The sequence below is a fragment of the Leopardus geoffroyi genome, chromosome C3 (genome assembly GCF_018350155.1).
Source record: "Leopardus geoffroyi isolate Oge1 chromosome C3, O.geoffroyi_Oge1_pat1.0, whole genome shotgun sequence".
In the NCBI taxonomy this organism is placed as follows: domain Eukaryota; kingdom Metazoa; phylum Chordata; class Mammalia; order Carnivora; family Felidae; genus Leopardus; species Leopardus geoffroyi.
This window is the reverse complement of record NC_059338.1, coordinates 46,293,415-46,316,254: the sequence shown is the minus strand read 5'-3', so window position 1 is coordinate 46,316,254 and position 22,840 is coordinate 46,293,415. Positions and strand designations below refer to the sequence as shown.

The 22,840-nt window shown below is 39.4% G+C and overlaps 2 protein-coding genes across 4 annotated transcripts in view; one reads left to right on the top strand and one right to left on the bottom strand.

The window, feature by feature from the left end:
* The window catches only part of LOC123586573 (serine/arginine repetitive matrix protein 1-like), a 118,368-nt gene extending 114,667 nt beyond the window's left edge, over nucleotides 1-3,701 (bottom strand). The window contains exons 1-3 of the mRNA XM_045455805.1: nucleotides 3,644-3,701; nucleotides 1,437-1,846; nucleotides 459-1,342 (exon numbers count right to left, since the gene is read on the bottom strand). Of these exons, the coding sequence (XP_045311761.1) occupies nucleotides 459-1,342; nucleotides 1,437-1,846; nucleotides 3,644-3,701 (1,352 nt within the window). The remainder of the gene's footprint in view (nucleotides 1-458; nucleotides 1,343-1,436; nucleotides 1,847-3,643) is intronic.
* LOC123584972 (influenza virus NS1A binding protein) lies at nucleotides 849-22,260 on the top strand. Of its 3 annotated transcripts, XR_006705815.1 has the most exons (16): nucleotides 849-965; nucleotides 7,535-7,762; nucleotides 8,523-8,651; nucleotides 8,874-9,043; nucleotides 9,174-9,249; nucleotides 10,726-10,899; nucleotides 11,201-11,326; nucleotides 12,649-12,756; nucleotides 17,183-17,312; nucleotides 17,550-17,774; nucleotides 18,243-18,364; nucleotides 18,446-18,572; nucleotides 18,659-18,790; nucleotides 18,919-19,092; nucleotides 20,841-21,780; nucleotides 21,811-22,260. XR_006705815.1 is itself a non-coding variant. In XM_045452689.1 (15 exons), exons 3-15 carry the CDS (start codon nucleotides 8,541-8,543, stop codon nucleotides 21,092-21,094), a joined length of 1,929 nt encoding a protein of 642 aa, XP_045308645.1. In that variant the 5' UTR covers nucleotides 849-965; nucleotides 7,535-7,762; nucleotides 8,523-8,540; the 3' UTR covers nucleotides 21,095-22,260. The 3 variants fall into 3 exon arrangements, 2 of the variants coding, with proteins under 2 accessions (XP_045308645.1, XP_045308646.1); XM_045452689.1 differs by having other exon boundaries at nucleotides 20,841-22,260; XM_045452690.1 differs by lacking the exon at nucleotides 849-965 and adding an exon at nucleotides 1,682-1,793 and having other exon boundaries at nucleotides 20,841-22,260.
* Nucleotides 22,261-22,840: the final 580 nt, after the last annotated feature.

Below are 22,840 nucleotides of genomic sequence, written 5' to 3'. Positions count from 1 at the left end.
GGTTTTTATAGCAACACTAATAGAATAGGCCTTCTCTGACCCCTCCAATGGTTTTTTTCTATTACTGAATCCTCTCACTCCTTCTTCCTCCAGCGTGCCTCTCTTCTCACTCACAGTCTCCACGCCCCCTCCTCACTCACCACCACCCTCCAACAAAGGTAGGGGCCCACGGCCGACCGCAGACTTTCGGGTCCACTGTGGCCAGCCCCAGTCTAGGGCGGTTGCCTAGATGTAAATTTGACGTCGAGAAATCTAATCTCCCACGTCCGATCTCCGGCTGTTGTGCCTCTAGGGGGAGGCAGAACAGGTGAGGGCGGCTGGAGCAAACCAGTTCCGGCACAGTCCGAAAGGGCGAAGTGAGGGTGCGAGGCGAGGAAAGGAGACGACCGCGCGCTAAGTAAAAGGAGGCGCGCCCCAAACACTGCCTGTCTCCCTGGGATCACCTTGCCTTGACCTACTTGAGCCCAGCAGGAAGGGAACGAACCCAAGGGGGCGAAGGAGAAGGACGGGGCGGGGCGAACGGTGGGCGGGGCCGCGAGCCGGAGCTTTCTGGTGCTCGCTTGTGATTCGCCGACGGTTCGAGCCGGAAGCAGCCTGGAGGCCTTGGCGGCGGCGGCGGCGGCGCACGTGGTGACGTGCGAGGGGGTGCGGCGCGAGCGGGCGGCGGCGGCGGCGGCGGCAGCAGTGTCTCCGGGACGCGCGTGGAGGTCGGTCGCTCAGAGCTGCTCGGCAGTTTCTCCGCCTGCTGCTTTGGCGCGGCAGTGCCAGCGAGCGAGTGAGCGAGTCCCCACGAACCCTCGGTGGCCCTGCCCCCTCCTCGCAGCCTCCGCTCCTCTTCCCGCTCGACCGCTCCCCCCCTCCGCGGCCTCGAGGCGCTTTCCGTTGCGCCGATTCCCGCCCGCTTCCTCCTGCTCCCCATCGAAACACCAGACATGAGTTTTTCCATCTCTTCAGAGATGAACCAGGTAATACGCGCAGGTCCTAGACGGTGGAAGAGGAAGAGGGTGCGACCGGAGTCCTTGCTGAGAGATGGCGCGGGCGGCTGGGGGAGACGGTGCGAGACGCGGAGCGGCGTCCTGGTCCCGGGGGAGGACGCTCCAAGCCGCTGCCGCGGCTTTCTGGGGGCGAGGAGCCGGCGCCGCGCGGGGCCCGCGCTCCTGGAGCTGCCATGGTTGCCGGGTCGCGTCGGCTGCTGAGGCGCGTGCCGGCTGCCTCGGAGAGAGCTGGGGCATAGGAAGTAGGGCGGGAGTACTTGCTCGAGGGAACCTTGTGGGCCTGGGTCAGGGCGCCACGGGGCAGGGATGACTACCGGAAGGAGGACGCGGGAATCTCTGTATTCCCGCTGTCAGGAATCGACTCCTAGTGTCTGGGTCTAACCGAGGTCCCGACTTTCCTTCCTGAGACCTCCCAGGACCCGGCGCATGTGGACCGGGAGCCGGTCCAAGGCGGCATCTGTGCCTGGGGCCTGGAGTGGGGTGGCACCGTGTCCAAGATCGCCGTGGGCCGCGGGGTCCTTTGTTCCCGCTCCACGTTGCCCGCTTTTCTTGCCAAGCGCGGGGAGAAGAGGGCGGGAGGAGGGAGGGAGCGGCTGCCCTGACGTGTCGGCTCTGAATGACTGCTTGGCCGGCCAATCCCGGCCGGGGGTGTGCGAGCGCTGGGCGCCTTGCCTTCCAGCCTTGGGAGTAGTGGGCGCCCGCCAGGCCGCGCGGGGAGGAAGGCCTGGGGCTACAGGACACTCCAGTCACTCTGGGGCCGTCGCCACTTTTCTTTTTACCAAAGCAATCGGCGGAGAGGTTTGCTCTTTTTCTGTCCTTATACGCATCTTGCAAAAGGGTGTTTATAAGTTCTTAATGGTAGGAAAGTATCAGGCAATATCAGATTGAGAATGTAAGAAGACTTAGACGCAAATATTTTAGAAATGGATTTACTTTTTTCCCCAATACATAGTAGACAAATCTATTGTTTGAAACATCTGACATTTCAAAACCTATAGCAGGTAGAAATCAGATGCCTGAAGACCTGGTTTCCTAATGTCTGTTGCCAGTGATGGAGGGGATTAGAATACCGTGGTATCAAGCTGTTCTTTGAGGACTTTGTGTGTGGTGATCTTCTGTCTAGTTATAAGTAACAGCTCTGGAAGCTTAGTACTATTAACAGTTGAACAAGTACGGCATGGACTAATCAGAAGCCATATTTTTCTTTCAATAATTCTAGAACTAGCAGTTGATTTAAGGATAGCAAAATACTGGTGAATAGCATTGGGCATAATCCTGCTATAACTTCTGTCTTAAAGATGCTGAGGAGAGTAGTTGTATTTGCATATCTGGCGATGAGGCGAACACTGACTATTTAGAATTGGATTAACAATAGTATCATTTAATGCCATCTGGCAGGCTACTTCTCAAGTGTCTATAATTTGGTAGCTGGTGGTAAAACCAGACATTGACCTAAAAGAGAACCAGAATGATTTTCCTCTGTGTTTTTCCAATAAATGAAATCTCTATAATTAATAGATAGTAATTTTTTAATTCATCTTAATTTGTAGTTCTGTTTTTCTAACTTTACCCCCCAAAACAGAGGATCCCAGGTTTTGGTTTTAGTTTTATTGTCATCTTTTTTGCCCCCCCCCCCCCTTCCTTTACTTTTTGTTCTTGTTTTAAAGTAGGCTTCATACCCAGCATGGAGCCCAACACTGGGCTTGAACTCACGACCTTGAGATCAAGACTTGAGCTGAGGTCCAGTCGGAGACTGAGCTACCCAGGCACTCCTAAATTAGTGTCTTTTTGGCTACTTTGGAGTGGGGTTTTGTTTTTCTTGCTTGAGATACAGTTTAGATGGCAATTGATGTCATTTTACAAGTGTGGTTTTTTAATGTAAAATGTTCTCTTATTGAGGAAATGTCTTAATCACTGAATACTAAGATGAAGTACCCCTGAAATTCATTTCATTGACTTTTCAACAATATGATTTTGAACCTTCTTGAAGGATCTCTTAGAGGCTGAAAAGATCCTCCCACCTACTGTGCTAGAGAGTGTGAATGGAGGAATTATGAACAAGGAAGTGATCTCTGGGTTTTTGTTAGAAGCACAGAAAATACATGCTCATCTTTGCTTGCAAGCTTGAATCACCACCTTGTAAATGATTTCTAAACCTATCTGTATTTTTCCACCTGTCAGATCAGTATTCTTACACTTTTGGTATCAACCTGGATACCCAACAGGTACCTTAGCGTAAAAAGCAAATTCCTCTTATTCTTTCTTCCTAACTTTGAGCATGCAGCAAACTAAAGATAACTGTTAGGTTTTTTGGAATTCTAATTTTGGTACTAATTTTGATAAGGATACCACACATATCCAAGCTAAAATATCCTTACTGCCTTAGGATAAGCAGGGGTATATAATATCTTAATGTCCCTGCTTCCGTATTTTACCTGTTCCTCCAGAACATCCCCCACATTTCTGCTAGAATGTTCTTGCTATAATCCTTTTCTATTCTCCAGCATTGTTTAACCCTTAGCATTGATCTTTCTTTCTTCCTCTCGCTCTATTTACCATATGCATGCTAATAGCTGCAGTTTCTGGAATATGTATGTTGTCATACCCCTTTCCTCTTTTGTTTGAGCTATTTTCACTGCTTGATTTACCTGTCTTTTTTGGTTGGTCTGTGAAGTATTCAGGGCTGAAGAATGGCGTTAACTCCATTGGTATTATGAGCATCCCATTCCATATTGTGCCTGCCATATGTTTGGTGCCATAAATGTTTGTGGGATATATAAGAGTTCAGAACAATGAGGATGGAGCAAGTGAGTGAGTTTGGTGAGTTTTGATATAGATGATGGTGACAGTAGTTTCAGAGGTGACACTGGGAATTTGTAACTTCTGGTCTTACAGAGATTTACTTTGTATTATTATAAAGTCTGTCCTTTAAAAATAGGGTTTATTTTGTGAGTGGGCTGCCCTCAAAACATTGCCTTGAAACTTAAATATTTGTAATTTTCCTTGAGCTTTTAAGGATGCTTTGGAAGTTTGGTGATAACATTTTATCTTCCACTTACTGAAGGCCTGCAAAGAATTTGGAGGGGAGGCCACATTGTGCCTACCTTTCTTACAACTCTTGGATAAGACGTGTTGAACTGTATTTTAGTTAAGTTAATCTTTTGGGGGTCTGTGGTAACATAACATGTGGGCTTCTGGTGGTTACTAAAGCAGTTTAATTACTCATTTATGAGTCTTCTGTTTCCCTTTTCTTGCACTGGCCATACTAAGGAACTGAAGTGTATTTACCAGAATATATTGTATTTGACCCAGTTTTAATTTTAAAAGTGGATTAATGGAATGTATATTTTAAATACCAAAGAAAAAATTTTTTAATTTTTTTTTCAACGTTTATTCATTTTTGGGACAGAGAGAGACAGAGCATGAACGGGGGAGGGGCAGAGAGAGCGGGAGACACAGAATCGGAAACAGGCTCCCGGCTCTGAGCCATCAGCCCAGAGCCCGACGCGGGGCTCGAACTCACGGACCGCGAGATCGTGACCTGGCTGAAGTCGGACGCTTAACCGACTGCGCCACCCAGGCGCCCCAAAAATTTTTTAATTTTAATTCCAGTGTAGTTGTGTTAGTTTCAGGTGTGCAATATAGTGATTCAGTAGATCCATATTTTGCTCAGTGCTATTAAGATAAGTGTGCCCTTAATCCACTTCACTTTTTCACCTGTACCCACCTTCTCTCTGGTAACCATCTGTTTGTTCTCTATAGTTAAGAGTCTATTTTTTGGTTTGTCTCTCTTTTTTTTTTTTTTTCTTCATTTGTTTTTTAAATTCCACATATGAGTGAAATCATGTATTTGTCTTTCTCTGGTGTATTTTCGGTAGCATTATACTCTCTAGATCTGTCCATGTTGTTGCAAATGTTAAGATTTCATTCTTTTTTATGGCTGAGTAATACCCCATTTTGTGAGTATGTGTATGTGTTTACGTGTACCCCACATCCTCTTTATCCATTCGTCTATCAGTGGACACTTAGGCTGCTTCCGTAGTTTGGCTGTTGTAAATAATGCTGCAATAAACATAGGGGTTCATATATTCCTTTGAATTAGTATTTTCGTATTCTTTAAATACCAAAGAAGATTTTAAGTTTTATTCTTTTATATAACTCTAGGATGGTGGGGCTTTTGGTTAGGCTTTTTAAAGAAAAAAAATCTCACATTTTTATTCCACCAGTTACTGAGCTTGAGTTTCATAGACCAAACTGAGATCTTCTGTACATTTTTAGAATAGTTTGAAACTCAGTTTGCCCAATGCTTACTTTAGTGAGAGTGAATGTGAACACTCAAAGACATGGTTTGTAGGCAGGAGTTGATAAGACCTCCTCCAGCTTAGGGGTAGGTGAGAGTAGGGGCCTACAGTATGTGAGGACAGTAATTGAGTAAAATAAGTTTGCTGCATTAACTTAAATGTCATGTGATCTTGGGCTAGCTCTTAAAATCAAGTAGGGTTGGATTGATCATTAAAGAGATAAGGATCATACTAAGATCTTGATATACTAGAAGGTCATCAAATACTAAATGTAGAACTCACTCTGTTGCAGAACTAATAATACTGTACAAATGTGTATGCCAAGAGTTCCTCTAGAAGTTCTCCAGTGTTTGCTCCCAATGGACTGAAGTGATTTTAACCATGTCTTGTTTTCCCTCAAAATTTAAGGTAGAACTTCCAAATTATCAAACATAAATAGATGCCATTTTTATTCTTGGTTAGATGAAGACTACTTTACAGATAAACACTGAATAATGAATAAAACTGGTCAGCGTTTAAAATGTTTCTAAATCTCTGTATCACAATGTTTATGGTTTTCCAGAAAGCACATTTTAAATATATTGCCATAATTTGCATGGAAGCTCCCTCTGTCCTCCTCATCCCATTTCCCCTTCTTTTTTAAAGGCAACTTAGGGAACTGAAGTGAGGAGTTACCAACTATGTCTGTGGATTGGCTACCCAGTATATACCATATATATAAAGATCTTAATTTGAGCTGGGTCTTGGCTGAAAATGTTTGAAGGTTTCCTTAGGATAGTGTGTTTTCTCTGTGTACATGGAATTGTGTGGTAATTGGGAATAATTTATTAGAACTGATTTCTGAAAAGCTGAACAAACTAATGTAGGTGCAACTGTAGAGCAGAGGAAACCAATATTACATAATGGTATGATACAGTTTCATTGCAGGGGTAAGCATTGACAACAATCCCAACCTGAGTCAGAATTACTCAGGTTTCTTTGAAATAGAACCTAAGTTATGGAGAAACCAGTTAGGACATATGGGTCAGACCCATTACAGATTGTGCATGTGTTGAACTTAACACGACAGTTTGTTCACTTAGAGTTGGACCAGCCTTCAGTGGATTCTGGGTTAAGTGATTACTCATTCACCCAAATACAATTGTTAGATTTAGAATTCTGTGTATGATTGATGCATAAGGAAAATCCAGGTAATTTTAAGATGTCCGTTTTAAAAAGTATGCATGTCTTTCAAATAATTTACTTAGTTCTAGTTTCCTGAATTAGACAGTGGTGACATAGCAGTTCAGGTAATTAAAAAATAAGAACCATCTGAATTTGACACTTGTAGTTGATGACTTGAAAATGAGGTAGGAGGACTGAATATGATTACTTTGCAGATTTGGTTTGGACCAGAACTATTCCAGTGGGAGTTTATTACTGTAAACAAGAAAAAGGGCCATATAGAGAACAGATATCAGTATTTTCCCTTTTGTTTATTTAGTTCACTTCAACAAAGTGCTCATCTTTATGTTTCTAGGCTAGTTTTGGTAGTGGGGAGATGGGATGGATACAAAGATGAGCAAGACAGAGGCTCTGCCTTCCAGGACCTTAAATCAAGGAAGATAAGGAGGTCCACAGAAGCCAAAACCAGAGCAGATCAGCTGGAAGATGACACAAGAGAAGGTTTAGTATGTGGAAGATAGGGAGAAACTTCTCTCCACTGGGGGGATTGGGAAGGGCTCTACGGAGGTAAGATTTTATCTAGCAGAGGTTGGGTTAAGGGTATTCCAAGAACAGAGAACAACTTGAACAAAGGTACAGAGACTGGGAAGAGCAGACCACATTTTGGGAAATAGTATATCTGGTTTGACTGGAACATTGTATACACGTCTGGGAATGATGCCCAAAGGTTGCTTGCTGGCCGGTAAAAATGGACAGGAATCTAATAGTAAAGAATATTAGATTTAACCAATATTTATATTTGTTCTCTAATCTTGTGCTTACATATCTCACTTAATTGATACACGTTGTTAGCTTCTGTCTTCCAGGGAAGGGTGTTTTGTTTTTTGATCACCTGAATAGTTGCAGGTTAAGTGAAAAATGTTTAGGTATAATTGCATTTGTCTTGGTTATTTTCTGTGTTAGAGCCATGTACATCAACATTTCTTTCAGATAAGGACTTTGTATGATATAATCCACTTAGATCAATGACAGTCTTTGATCATTCTGAGTATCTAAAATTTGTCATTATTACAGATTATGATGCATGATTATCACAGAAGAAATTCATGTCTATAGCTTTTAAGGACTTGATTACATCATTTCAAGCCTGATAGTTTTGGAATCACCATTAGAGCTTAAGACACCTCTGCCTTCACTTCAACCACCCGTCTTCATACCTTGAGGAAGTGCTGAGTTTTAACACTCCTTTGTCTTTGGATTATTTAAGACATCTCAGAAAAACATTTCTCACCAGTTCAGTAGGTAAGTGAATATTCGTGCCCAATGAAACATTAAGACACATTGTTTTGCAGAAGACTATGCCAGTACACTAATAGCCTTTTCAAAATTTTTTTAAAGGGGAAGTCAGTAATCATTTGTAGAAAAAAAAAATTCTATTTTTTTCTTTTTGTAAACTTTTGAACTTAAATCAGGGCAAACTAAAATCTATTACTGCTTTTTAATGATGGCTTTGTATAGGCATTAGTCCGTTCACAAGGTGAAATGGACATTTTTTAAAAGAACATTAAGTGTCTAGCATGTATTCCTAGGAGATAAGTGATTTGGAATATCTGAAACTTGCAAAGGGGACAGATTTAAGTTTGCCTTATTTATCCATTTCTCTCATTTGGGAGTAAAGGAATGACAGCAACCCAAATCAAGGAAACCTAGAAGTGATGACCACATTACATCCTTCCAGGCTTCTTAAGTTGCTCATTTTATGGGTTTGGGCAGGGTGGGTTTACATTTCTTTCCCTTCCCAATGAATGTTCAGGGAAACCTGGGCAAAAGTGTTGAGATAGTCACTGCTGTATGAATCCTTAAAAAGGCTGAGGACCAAAATATAGCTGTACAAAGACTTGGACATTCAGTGCCAGTGTTTTCAGCAGTGTTTTTGTGTAATAAAATTTTTGTGTTGATAGGATGGAATTTGAAAATAAAGATACTGTATTACTCTTTAAGGTATAATTATAAAAATCATTGTTCACTAGTAAAATAACTTGGCTTTTTTTGTGCTCTTTAGCCAAATTTGTAAGGAAAAATGATTCCCAATGGATATTTAATGTTTGAAGACGAAAACTTTATTGAGTCTTCTGTTGCCAAATTAAATGCCCTGAGGAAAAGTGGCCAGTTCTGTGATGTTCGACTTCAGGTATTTAAAACTTAATTTGGAAACCTACAAAATTAATATTTTATTTCTAAAAGCAGTAAGTTCTTGGATATGCTTATTTTCTTTTCATGGTAGGCATTTGATGAAATAACTTGAAAAAACAATGATTTACCTATAAATATTAGATAAAGGACCTGATGTGGTAATTAGCTAGAGAAATAAATAGTCCACAGTACTTCTAATTGTAATTCCTCACAATTTCAGGTCTGTGGCCATGAGATGTTAGCACACAGAGCAGTTCTGGCTTGCTGCAGTCCCTACTTATTCGAAATCTTTAATAGTGATAGTGATCCTCATGGAATTTCTCATGTTAAATTTGATGATCTCAATCCAGAAGCTGTTGAAGTCTTACTGAATTATGCCTACACTGCTCAGTAAGTACTTTATAAAGTGTATAATTAGGGGATGTCACCAGGAAATTCCAAGCCTTGATTTATTTGGATTAAGTAGAGTCTGTGTTTTAAGGCCTTGGTATCCAAGTGATAAAGAACTTTTCTTTAACAGGTTGAAAGCCGATAAGGAATTAGTGAAAGATGTTTATTCTGCAGCAAAAAAGCTGAAGATGGACCGAGTAAAGCAGGTAGAGTACCAGAAGTAACATGTAAGGAGGGCTGTTACTAGCAAGTCTGCTTTTACATAGTTAAGATGCATAATTTGTCATAAGACATTTGTTAGTCTCAAGAACTTGAAAATGGCCCCTCTTCCCCCTAGACAACTGAATGTGATTTTAACCAGTTAGCTGTAGTAATGTAGCAAGGTCATAACTTCCTCTCAGATAATTTGAGCTAAACTCTTGCTTTTCCAGTAGTCTTCACTAGCTGGGTGGCTGTGTTGGTCACTGGTAGCAGGGTTTAAAATATTCTTGGGGGCGCCTGGGTGGCTCATTTAAGCATCAGACTTGATTTTAGCTCAGGTCATGATCTCGTGGTGAGATCAGACCCCCTGTCATGCTCCACCCCGTCATGCTCCGCACTGGGCTTGGAGCCTGCTTGGAATTCTCTCTCTCTCTCCCTCTCTCTCTCCCTCTCTCTCTCTCCCTCTCTCTCTCTCCCTCTCTCTCTCTCCCTCTCTCTCCCTCTCTCTCCCCCCCTCTCCCTCTCTCTCCCCCCCATCTCTCTCTCCCTCTCTCCTCCTCCTCCCACCCCCACCCTCCCTCCCTCCCCGCCCCCCCTTCTCTCTCAAAAAAATAAACATGTAAAATATTCTTGTTTTTCTCAAGAATTAATCACACAACTTACATTCTCAGCTCACTGTTCTACACTTGGAAGTTCCTCTGTAAAAGTACTCCTTCTAGAATGTAACACCATTGAAAACTGCCTAATAATTCATAGGATAAAAAGCATTTAATTCTCTAATTTGGGGGTCAGTAAACTGCAAAGCCTCAGGCCAACTGCTTGTTATAAAGTTTTATTGGAACACAGCTTTTATTTACATAGGGTCTCTGGCTGCTTCCACCTGCAGTGACAGAGTTTAGTAGTTGTGACAAAGACATTATGGCCCAAAAGCCTAAGCCCTTTAAGAGGAAGTTTCCTGGCCCCTTCTGTAATGTCACTCCTTTGCTTAAAATCCTTCTGTGGTTTATAGCACATACCCCTCAAGTTAGCATTGCACATTTTCCCTAATGTAGTTGCTGTGTTTCCAAAATTGTTTTCCTACTTGCCTTTTGCTCCAGCCAAACTAAATTGGTCCCAGCTTCTTCCCTACTTCTATCTGCATTCAACATCATCTCTTGTGTAGATCCCAGTTCAGATACTGTCTTCACGATAAAGTCTTATCTAATTATTCTAATTGGAGATACTTATCTGCACATTGCATATGTGTTAATATGGCATTTCAGTTTGTTGCATCTTTCTGTAAACAACTTAGACATTTGTACGGCATTCTTTGATGTTTATTGTTTGCATACATCTATTCTTCCCAGAGTTAACGTTGTTCTGTTAAGGCAGTGGTGTTTGATTCATCTTTGTATCTTCACAGAATGCTTACATATTGAGTATTAAATATTCATTAAATAAAATACATGTAAGTGTTGTCACTTGTGTATTTCTTTTCCCAGGTTTGTGGTGATTATTTGCTATCTAGAATGGATGTTACCAGCTGCATCTCTTACCGAAATTTTGCAAGTTGTATGGGAGACACCCGTTTGTTGAATAAAGTTGATGCCTATATTCAGGAGCATCTGTTGCAAATTTCAGAAGAGGAAGAGTTTCTTAAACTTCCACGGCTAAAGGTAAGGGGTAAAATCTATAAAGGTACATGTGTATGTATACACTACTTACTTACAGTTGCTGAATCTTTGTCCATGTTTCAAGCATGGTTGTGAGAAAGTACATTGAAATGATACTGTTATTTTTTAGCAGCGTAACAGTTTGCTGCCTACTGGTTTGTTTTTACAGTTTTCTTACAAATGAGAATAAATGTATGGGATGAGATTGGGCATCTGTGACCATTTTATTAGGAAATTGCGCATTAAGCTGAGAATTAAGAGACTCAACACTGATCTAAATGTCATTGTTTTTTCCTAACTCTAGTTGGAGGTAATGCTTGAAGATAATGTTTGCTTGCCCAGCAATGGCAAATTGTATACAAAGGTAATCAACTGGGTGCAGCGTAGCATCTGGGAGAATGGAGACAGTCTGGAAGAGCTGATGGAAGAGGTTAGTTTTAAAGTAAATGGGATGCAACAATTCTTAAAAATTATTTTGCTATAACAATGAAGGATTCCCTTTCACTTTTATTTTATAACCATGACCCTAAAGAATTTAAATTTTGCTATAGGTACCCCTAAGCTGAGAAACAGGGGGGGTGTCCAGGTGAGCTGAATGAACTGTTCAGTTTGGTCTTCTGCTTTTCTTTTTTATTTCTTTGCTTATTATGTGCTGTTAACTTCCTTTAAAGTAGCATGTAATTTGCTTTAGAAATGGGAGGTGGTACTGAAATTTTCTGTAGATTCTTAATTTTTCTTCACAGGTTTTTGCTTTAAATTTGATAAGTAGGTAAAAGCTTCTAATGGTTGTTCCTCCCCATTGATTTATCTCCCCATAGGTTTATTAACAAAACTAGGATACCCAAGACTGAAGAAACAAGAAGAAACCTCAAGTGTATTGACACGTAAAGAAGCAGCAGTCCTGCCCCAGTTCTCCTAAGAAAAATCCGCTGTGGGCAGAGAACGATGATGATTTAATGGTGTTTACTCCTTTACAGGATTCTTATCTTTAAAGCTTTGTGTTTTTTCAATGGTGTTGTTCATACGTACAGTCATTCACTTAACTTTTGAAAAATACCACAAGACAAACTTGATGGAGAAATGGTGGGAATTAAACACATGCAGATGGAGCAGTGGAGTGACTTTGAATTTGTCATTCCACGAAAGGCTTTCCAGATCTGTTAGGTCTTGAAACATACTGTTAGCATTATCTTCTAAAAAGGCTAACAGGTGATTTTTACATTTTATATCATTTCCCACTTGAAAATCAGGTGCATTGACCATGTGTTTGCATCTGCTGAGGGAGGTGTCTCTACAGCTTGTTTTGAGTTTTGCATTTGCTTTTTATCTGTTTTTCTTGACATTGCCTACAGGACAAATATGTTAATGCAAATCAGAGCACTTCAAAGGTGTAAACCATAGTCCATATTTTACTGTAAATATGTATATGCTTTAAGAGCCCATATATTGTATCAGTGCCTTTTTTTTTTTAATGCTATATAATAGAAGCTATGGAAAAATGAAGATTTCTTTCAAGCCAATCAAGCCAAGGACTCTTCGGCCAGTGTTAGAAGATTCTGTATTTTATTTTTGTTTTTAAAATTTTTACAACCATGACATGTATTTTCTTTACTTCGGGATCCTGCCAGAGCAAGATGTCAAGAAGTTCAAGAAGCACACTGGAGGTTACCTTGAGGCGTTTGTGTGATCTGCATACTAGTGGAGTAGCCATGGAGACGGTAGCCACATGGGTGTTCTGTTGCTGTTTTGCAGGTTCAAACCTTGTACTACTCAGCTGATCACAAGCTGCTTGATGGGAACCTACTAGATGGACAGGCTGAGGTGTTTGGCAGTGATGATGACCACATTCAGTTTGTGCAGGTACACATTGCACATCTGAGGTAACCTCAGGTTAAAATGTGATTAGAGCATTTTCTAGTATACTGAAATTTTCCTTTAAGAAAGGAAAGTGGAAGAATTTCATTGGTATATCTGAACAGAAACATTTTCAGGACAAAACAAGCATATCTTTCTTAGATTTACTACTGTTTCTCCACATAAAAAAAAAATTCAGCAAATTAGGAAACCACATTTAGATTTTTTCTCAATGAAATAGGATTTACAGGTAGTAAGAAAACAAGGCCAATAAGATGAAGCAATGTAGAAATTGATTTTTTTTTTTTGTTAGATTACAAAAAATTGTTTGCAACAGGGAATGGGTGTTAGACCCAATTAAAAAAAAAAATGTCAGGCATAAAAATTTTTTAGTTTCTAGACAAAAATTTAGAGAAAAGGACACACATCATAAGTGTCTAATAGTGAACTCACTAGTTTAAACACTACTTGGGTCCAGAAGAGATTTCTGTGGCCCAGGAAGCCTTCCCTTGCCTCTTCCCAGTCATGTCCTTACACAACCCTAAAGGAAACCATTATTCTAACTTCTGAAACAATAGCTTAGTTTGCCTTTGAAATGTATATAAATGGTCATACAGTATGCATTCTTTTTGTTTGACCTTTAGCTTCAACGTTGTATTTGTGAGGGATAAACTATAAAGTAGGCAGAGTTAACCCAGTTTGAAGGGGTGTTTTCTTTACCAGTTAGAAGGTAAATGAGACTCAGAAGTGACCTGAATGGCAGTTGTTAGGTATTCTGTGGTAGTAGTGGCCAAGTATTTTTATGTTTTACAAAAAGTGTTTGGGTTTAAATTAGTTGAGAACTTTGTTCATAGTTTGCATTTTGAACATTTAGGATATTTTCCCTCATACTCTAAAGATACTTTGTTTTGTTTTGTTTTGTTTTTGTTACTTTTTTAGTAAGCAGCCGTTGAGTAAAATGGCAGACCATGATGTTAGGACACAGAAATATGTAAGAGACAGTTTCTGGTTGCAGAACCATCTATAGCAGTAGATGAAAACCGTACAGTCTTATAAGAGGGATCTACAAAAGGCATAAAGGGGAGGGGATAGAGGAGCCAAGAGGAGAGAAACTAAGGAAATTTACAGAAGAGGCAACATTTGAACAGTCTTAGGATTGAGAAGAGCTTGCAAAGCAGATGAGAGTGTGTCAGATAGCAAAAAATACCCGTGCGACGTCACAAGATTGGGAAAGTAGGTAAATGCCACTGGGTTAGGGCTTAATACTTTATCCTACTGGTGGTGGGGAATTTTCAAAGAATTGTAGACAAGGAAGTAGAGTGACATGAACAGATCTATTTCCTTTTTTTTTTTTTTAATGTTCATTTTGAGAGAGAGAATCTCAAGTAGGCTCTGTGCTCACAGCCTGACGTCACACAGGGCCTGACGTCATGACCACGAGATCATGACCTAAGCCAAAGTCAAGAGTTGGATGCTTAACTGACTGAGCCACCCAGGGGCCCCTGAACAGATATATTTCACAACTTTAATAATAGTGAAAAACTGAGCAGTAGTCCCAACAGTAGGGACATTGGTTAAATACTGTATTTCTGTACAGCAAAGATCTGTACATTAATCATTTTAGACCCATGGTTAACTATCAGGTGGCAGTCTCTGGGTCATGGGACTCCAGCTGATCTGTGGTTTGTTTCGTTTTGTTTTTCTTTACTAAATGATTGCATTAAGCCCTTCTATTTTTCTGGCCAAGTACAGAGGGTAGACCCAATTGTGAGACCAATTTATAGATTACTACAAGCAGTAGTTTAGTTAAAAAAAATGAGGGCTTGATCCAGGAGCATGAAGGAGGAAAAGTGGACTCTAAGCATTTATAGTTTCAAAGGTTGAGTGAGTCCTTAGTGATTGTTTAGAATAAGAAAATTAAGGAAAAGGAAGAATTTGAGAAAGCAGGATTCTGATGTGACTCATTAGAAGGTGGTTCCCTGGATAAAGATCATGAGTAAAATAGGATGAGGGGACACATTAGGCTTGAGAAATAGGGAAAGAGGTTGAGGAGCCATTAGGAAGGAGAAGATTAGAATCAAATTGTGTTAGAAAGCTAGCTAACATAAGCAGAGAAAGTTTGAACAGAGGAAGACTAAATTGTGTCAGATCATTCTTTTGGAGGTCATGTAAAATATGGTTATGGGTATCTCTTCACTGGTTTTGGGAGGGCACTTGGTAACCTTTAGTGGGTATAAGTTCCAAAGAGTGTAAAGTTAAGAATATCTTAGCTTGAGAAGTAATGAGTGTAAAGTTAAGAATATCTTAGCTTGAGAAGTAATAGTGGTTGAAAAAGAAATAGCCACCGGAGATTACCCCCTGGGGAGCCAGAGGCAAAGAAAGTGGGGCCAGTGGGTAGCGTGTGGGAGGAGTTAATACAGGAAAGTGAAGATAAGGGAGAGGAAGGGATTGTATTTGAAAATGTTCCAGAAGGAATATAAAGGCGTTAACCAGCACCTCTGTATGACTTGTTAGTTATAAAACACTAGTAGTCTTCATTGTTAATCATGCTTTCCTCTTTCACATTGATTTTTTCAATTATAATCCATACGTTAGAACAGTTTTCTTACTATAATAAAAGCTCTTAATGCCAGCAAAAAATGAGCAGACATATATCCAATTCAGTTCCTCTGAAAAGTATTTTTCAGGACAAAAGTGGCAGTTACAAGAAACACTTAAAAGTATATTTCTTCAGGACCACCATATAGGTATCATAGAGTGCTTTTCTAGACAAACCATATCAGACAAAAATAAAAAATAGAAATAAGACAATACTAAAAGAACCAAATATTCACAAAAGTAGTATAGGAACACTCAGAGGGAGAAATAGGCAAAGCTACAAATTTTCAAATGATTATAAAAGAATTACATTGTGTACTTGTATAGGAGTTCCTTTGATGGCATCATCAATTTGTGATACTTTGGATCCCTTCTTCCCACAGGTTGGGATGGGGTTTTATGTACCTTGGAGTTTCTAGTAGCAGAGACAAAAATCTGTCATAGTATAAAAAGAGTGGCTTTATACTCAGAATTTCTATTCTTTTAGTTGTATTGCCTTAGGCAATACATATCTTTTCTGAGTATTGTTATCTATAAAATGGATTAGCAGCATTGCCCTTACTCCATTAAAAGAGATGAGGTGAATAAAGTGCCTAATTATACCTAGGTACATGATAAATGTCAAAATAGAATTTAATGGTAACCATTAACATGGTACATTCTCTGCCTTTTCTCAAAATAGCTAACATATGCTATAACCATGCTTGTTGACTGGCCCACACCAAACTTCTGATAGTTTTTTCACAGCTTTAAGTAGCTACCAAAGTTTTTTCCTCTAAGTTGTTAACATAGTTTTTTGCTTCCATAAGAAACAAATTTCTACTATAAATCTTAGCTACCCATGTGGCTCTGGCCCTGGGGATCAAAAGAAGTGGATTGGCACACTTGGTGTCAGGTACTGAAGTGGGGGTGGTACCTGTTCATTTGGTAGGTCCTCTTAGGATGTCTCTGACTCTTCTAATCCCATATGAGCATATACTTTAAAAGTGTCAAGGACTAATAACATAAGAAAACCATCAAAGGGAACTCCTACACAAGAGCACAATGTAATTCTTTTATAATCATTTGAAAATTTGTAGCTTTGCCTATTTCTCCCTCTTAGTGTTCCTATACTACTTTTGTGAGTGTTTGGTTCTTTTAGTATTATTGTTTTATTTCTGATTACCATATTTTGTCTTTTGATATGGTTTGTCTAGAAAAGCACTCTATAATACCTATATGGTGGTCCTGAAGAAATATACTTTTTTAAGTGTTTCTTGTAACTGCCACTTTTGTCCTGAGAAATACTTTTTCCCATGCATGGGAACTGGATATGTCTGCTCACTTTTTGCTGGCATTGTATGAAGGATATCTGTACATATGATTTAATTAGGTTTGATAGTTTCTTGGAGACAGTGGGCTAAATGTAATCTTTCAGATAATTCATACCATTTTAAATTAATAATCTCTTTTGAAAGATGATTCTATACTTCATATAAAGAGTATGTGAACTTTGAGCTTATGTAGATTAAGGGTTTTTTTTTTTTTTTTTTTTTTCCATTGAGGTATTCTCATGCTTGATCTACAACTTGCTTTTTAATTGCTTAAATTGAGCTTTTCCTGACCAGGCTCCTTGTGTAGGTGTAGTTGTTTCATTATAAGTGGAGATGGAAGTATGCTAGTAATTTGTGTCAATTGGAAAGTGTTGGTTTGTGTTAAATTTAGGGTGCTTTAAATATCATACATAAGTGAAGGATTCTAGGTGTTTTTTCAGTGTTGTGGAATAGCTCAGGAACAGAGGTACACCAGGTATGGTCTTTGGCTAGGTTTCTGTAGCTACCTTTTGATTTTGCAGAAAAAGCCACCACGTGAGAATGGCCATAAGCCGATAAGTAGCAGTTCCACTGGATGTCTCTCTTCTCCAAATGCTACAGTACAAAGCCCTAAGCATGAGTGGAAAATCGTTGCTTCGGAAAAGACTTCAAGTAAGTGTATTACACTCATCAGATTGTCTTTGACTTACTTATTTTTAAAGAAGAGTGTTGAGTGGAACCATTTAATAACTTTGAAGTTGACTATTTGTGGGAAAAACTCAGAAGCCATTAGATTTGGAAAACAGTAGCAGATCGTTCCAGTCTGGGATCCGGAATCCAAGTCAGGATCACACAGCAAACAAAAGTAGTAATAATTGCATCTTAAACATAGAACTCTTATGCTTACAGATAACACTTACTTGTGCCTGGCTGTGCTGGATGGTATATTCTGTGTAATTTTCCTTCACGGGCGAAACAGCCCACAGAGCTCACCAACAAGTACTCCAAAACTAATTAAAAGTTTAAGCTTTGAGATGCAACCAGATGAGCTGATAGAGAAGCCCATGTCTCCCATGCAGTATGCGCGGTCTGGTCTGGGGACAGCAGAGATGAATGGCAAGCTCATAGCAGCAGGTAAGAACAGAAGGATGAGTGTTTTCTTATTGGAAAGTTTCAACTGGCTAAGCCCCTGCATGGACATTTGTGCTTGCTTTGATGTGAACTTTGGAAAGGGAGGGTTTAATATGCCTTCTTCCTTGGCATTCTACTTTACCACATTCTAAAAAGACCAAGAAATACAAAAGTAAATACTATTGTATTGCCTATCCTTTAAGTAAATGTCTGTTTCTAATTCTTAAAAAAGTATAAAGTCGTTAAATTGTTCCGTCCTAATTTTCAAGCCAAGACTAAGCAATTTACTCATACTGATAGTGTTGTTCAGCTGTTAGAAGCCCTGAGTTAAAACATCACCTAATGGGACCTTAATAGGTTTGTGGATAAAAATTCTTTTTCTCTTTGTGCAGATTACCTAAATCATTCTAGACAAGAAACCCTCATGTGGTTTGAGATCTTAAACATGAATTTTGATGGTTCTTTTACCAGGTGGCTATAACAGAGAGGAATGTCTTCGAACAGTTGAATGCTATGATCCACGTACAGATCACTGGTCCTTTCTTGCTCCCATGAGAACACCAAGAGCTCGATTTCAGATGGCTGTACTCATGGTAAGGAAGAAGCAATCCATGTTTAGCTGTTTCTCATAACTTCAGAATGGCAGAAATTCTGATCTTGTACTTTTGACTTAGGGCCAGCTCTATGTGGTAGGTGGATCGAATGGCCATTCGGATGACCTGAGTTGTGGAGAGATGTATGATCCAAACATAGATGACTGGATTCCTGTTCCAGAATTGAGAACTAACCGTTGTAACGCAGGTAAAATTACTTTCCTTCTGAGATAATCAGTATTTAAATATGGTAATTAAATTATCAATATATAACCTTATTTTATACTCATATAGGAGTATGCGCTCTGAATGGGAAATTATACATTGTTGGTGGCTCTGATCCATATGGTCAAAAAGGACTGAAAAACTGTGATGTATTTGATCCTATAACAAAGTCATGGACAAGCTGTGCTCCTCTTAACATTCGTGAGTTGATTTGGGTTTTTTCCCCTCAAGTTTTTTTGTTTTTTTAAGATCTCAAAATCAATTATGTGTAGTATGCGCACTTAAAGTTTTGGGAGATAAAGTAATTTTGGTTTGACTCGATTTTATAGGTAGACACCAGTCTGCAGTCTGTGCGCTTGGTGGTTTTTTGTACATAATCGGAGGTGCAGAGTCTTGGAATTGTCTGAACACAGTAGAACGTTACAATCCTGAAAATAACACCTGGACCTTAATTGCACCCATGAACGTGGCAAGGCGAGGAGCTGGTGTAGCTGTTCTTGATGGTGAGTGTTGAGATTTGGAAAGGTGAAGAATAAGGAGTGGCAAGAGTTTGTTCTAATATTCCCAGAGAATGTCCATGATAACTAAACACTTGTATAATAAGAAGTCAGAAGCAGACATTTTTTTCTGATGCAGTGGGCATTGGTGGTTTGTCTTTTAGAAGTCATTTGTAATCAGACTCGGTACTTGAAGTAATAATATAAATATATTAACACACTAGTCTTTTGATGGGTTCACTGAATGAAGTTCTCTAAGTCCTTTCCTTCCATAAACCATATGCAAAATGTATCATCTTAGAGTTCCAGTTTGTTCCTTTAGAGCAAGAATTTAATGGATTTGACTTGCAAAGCAAAATAAGTGCAAATCACCTAGATTCTAGTCTCTTCTGTCTACTCCATACCTAATCGGAAGGAAAACTTAAGGCTTTTTTTTTAACAGATCTTTCCAAAGTTAGTTTTATATGGATGCAGCTTTCTTTTCACATTCATTGTATTGATTTACATGTTTAATTATATAATTATCATAATGAGTTTAATTAGCATTGTCTTGGGAACAAAGTGGAATCTTAGTTAAGCTTATGGCTCACCTGCTGAACGTATAGATGTGTAGACATGCCAGCAAGTAGCCCGCAGCCCACGCTGAGCCTTGTCAATTCTTCTGTAAATATGTGGTTGTAGATAGATTTTGGACAATCAAATGATAAAATAATGAAGTTTTTATTTTTTAATGTTTGTTGTATTTTAGAGAGAGAGACAGACAGTGTGAGCAGGGGAGGGGCAGAGAGAGAGGGGGAAGCTCCAGACTCTGAGCTGTCAGCACAGAGCTCAACGTGGGGCTCGAACTCATGAACCGTGACATCATGACCTGAGCTGAAGTCGGATGCTTAACCGCCTGAGCCACCCAGGGGCCCCAAGAGGATGGAAGTTTTTAAACCTACACAGTATTGGGGCGCCCAGGTGGCTCAGTCGATTAAGCATCCGACTTCAGCTCAGGTCATGATCTCACGGTTCGTGAGTTCGAGCTCCTTGTCGGGCTCTGTGCTGACAGCTCAGAGCCTGGAGCCTGCTTCAGATTCTGTGTCTCCTTCTCTTTCTGCCCCGACCCCACTCATGCGCTCTCTCTCAAAGCTAAATAAATGTTTTAAAAAAAAAAAAATTTAAAACTACACAGTATTTAATGCTGACATTTTATGTGTCTGAAAATAATTAACTGCTCTGCATATTTGAAAATAATTAACTGCTCTGCATATATATTTGAAAATGTAATAACTCTTGGTCTGTTTCCAAGAAGTTTTTGTACTAAAATAATTTTATAGAATTGGAAAGCTCAAGAAAATGTTCAGTATCTGAAAATTGCTTTTCTATAACTTTTTTTTGAATCTTAATTCTGAGGCACTGGACTAGTACAGAATCTCCAGTGCACAGAACTTCTCTGGCTTGCTGCGTACTAGCTGCTTCTTTAGGCAAGTTGTTCAACTTCTTCGCGCCTCATTTCATCTGTGAAATGGCAGCAGTAGCAGTTACCGCAAAGAATTGTGAGAATTGTGCTTCAGTTAGAGGGTGCCCCTCTCTTTGTAAATTGCCTGAGTTCCATCTATGAATGGGTTTACTTGCCGCGTTAGGAAAGCATTTAACAGGGACTTTTGGTAGAATGAGCAGGTATTTCTACTAAGAACCACCAATTTTAGCAAAAAACAGACTTAGGAGTTTTTTTTCCTTCTCTAGATTTACCTTGTTTCATTCTCTTTTAGGAAAATTGTTTGTAGGTGGTGGCTTTGATGGTTCTCATGCCATCAGTTGTGTGGAGATGTATGACCCAACTAGAAATGAATGGAAGATGATGGGAAACATGACTTCACCAAGGAGCAACGCTGGGATCACAACTGTAGGGAACACCATTTATGCAGTGGGAGGCTTTGATGGCAATGAATTTCTGAATACGGTGGAAGTCTATAACTTTGAGTCAAATGAGTGGAGCCCCTATACAAAGATTTTCCAGTTTTAACAAACTAACAGGCTTAGTGATGTAATTGTGTTTAGTAGAGGTACACTTGTGAATAAGGAGGGTGGGTGGGTATAGATGTTGCTAACAGCAACACAAAGCTTTTGCATATTGCATATTATTAAACATGCTGTACATACTTTTTGTGTTTATTGGGAAAGGAATGCAAAGATGAAGGTCTGTTTTGTGTATTTTTAGGACTACTTTGGTTATTTTACTTTTTGGAAGTTGATATTGTAAAAGAATAAACCAAGACTTGATCGGGCATGTCATTTCAAGAAGTCCCCTCTCCTCCACATTTGTTTTGCCAATTTGCACATTAATGACTCTTCCCTCAAACATGTATTATGGGGCAAGAGGGTAAGGTTTAAGATCGAGGCAGTTGGGTTTTTTAAGGGCCCTTTTTCAATAACTGGAACACTATACAAAAGAGACTTATTTAACTAGATGACAATGACTATTTTTGTTTTTATTAAAAGAAAGCTGACATGCCTACCAAGATTTAATCTTTTATGATTGCCTTTTTATAACTTTTTATATTCTCAGCACAGTGCTTTACATATTGAAGATGTGGCAGATTCAAATTACTGAAGCAGACTGGCGGTCTTAAAGGATGCAGGATGAGGGGTTTCTGTTGTACACCCAGAATGCAAACTTAAAAGCTTTTGCCTCAGTTACTGGTTTTTTTTGTTTGTTTGTTTGTTTTTTTGGGTTTTTAGGTTTTTTTTTTCTTTTTTTTTTTGAGAATACAGTACTGATGTTTATTTGAATGGAGTTGCTGAACAGTAACATAGCTGTGATTTTTATTTGAAACACTGATTTCACATACTTTGACTTCTTGAGGGTATATTTTATATAGCAAGACATTTAATATATAAGAACGGTGAAGTACTTTATTTTCTAAATAATTCCTGTCTTTATTTATCATTAACAAAACAATCCTAAATAGCAGCCCTCGATTGTGGAAGAAAATTAAACTGTATTGGGTTTAAGAATTCAGCGTTTATCAGAACTATGTTTTTGTTCAGTTTTTCTATTCACATGGATAAATACTGGTTGGGGTGACTTTATCGAATGTGTAGTGCTACACATATAACTGATGGTGCCAAAATTAGCACATCCTAATGCTTGCTGCCGATGCAAACATATTAAAGGTACTTTGCAGGAAATCCTTGCACCATGGAATTAATATCCAGATGTTGTTTGTGTACTCATTCATTACTAAAAGTCTTGGGGACAGTTTTTTTTGTTTTCCCAGTAGTGATGAGCTTAAAGTATTTGTGGGAAAATAGTTACCTGACATGTCTGAAATAAGAGCTGATGGTAAGATTTTTTTTTCTCAAAGAAGATGAAGAAGCACACAGGAATCTAATGAGCCAACTAGGACAAGATTACCAGTGGCTGACTTGGGTTAGGAAGAAAATTGTTCCCACTGGTACTCTGACACCGTATTTCTCTCATTTATTCTACAAAGAACCATCGTGAAAGTTAACCTGGTAGCATTGTATTGCTGACTATATTTGTTGCTGGTTTGGTTCTAGACTAAAACTAGGTTGGCAGATTTGAATTTGCCTCACAGGGTGACTGTTTTTTTAAATGGATCTGCATATGTTTTATTTAGTTCAAGGAAATAAAATTTTAGTTGAGGATTCAGCAGTAAAATCCTTGAAATTACTTCTCAGTTCCTAAGTAATCTGCTAATTCCTAAGTGGCATTAAGCAAATGTGTGTCAATATTTTGGGTTAGAGT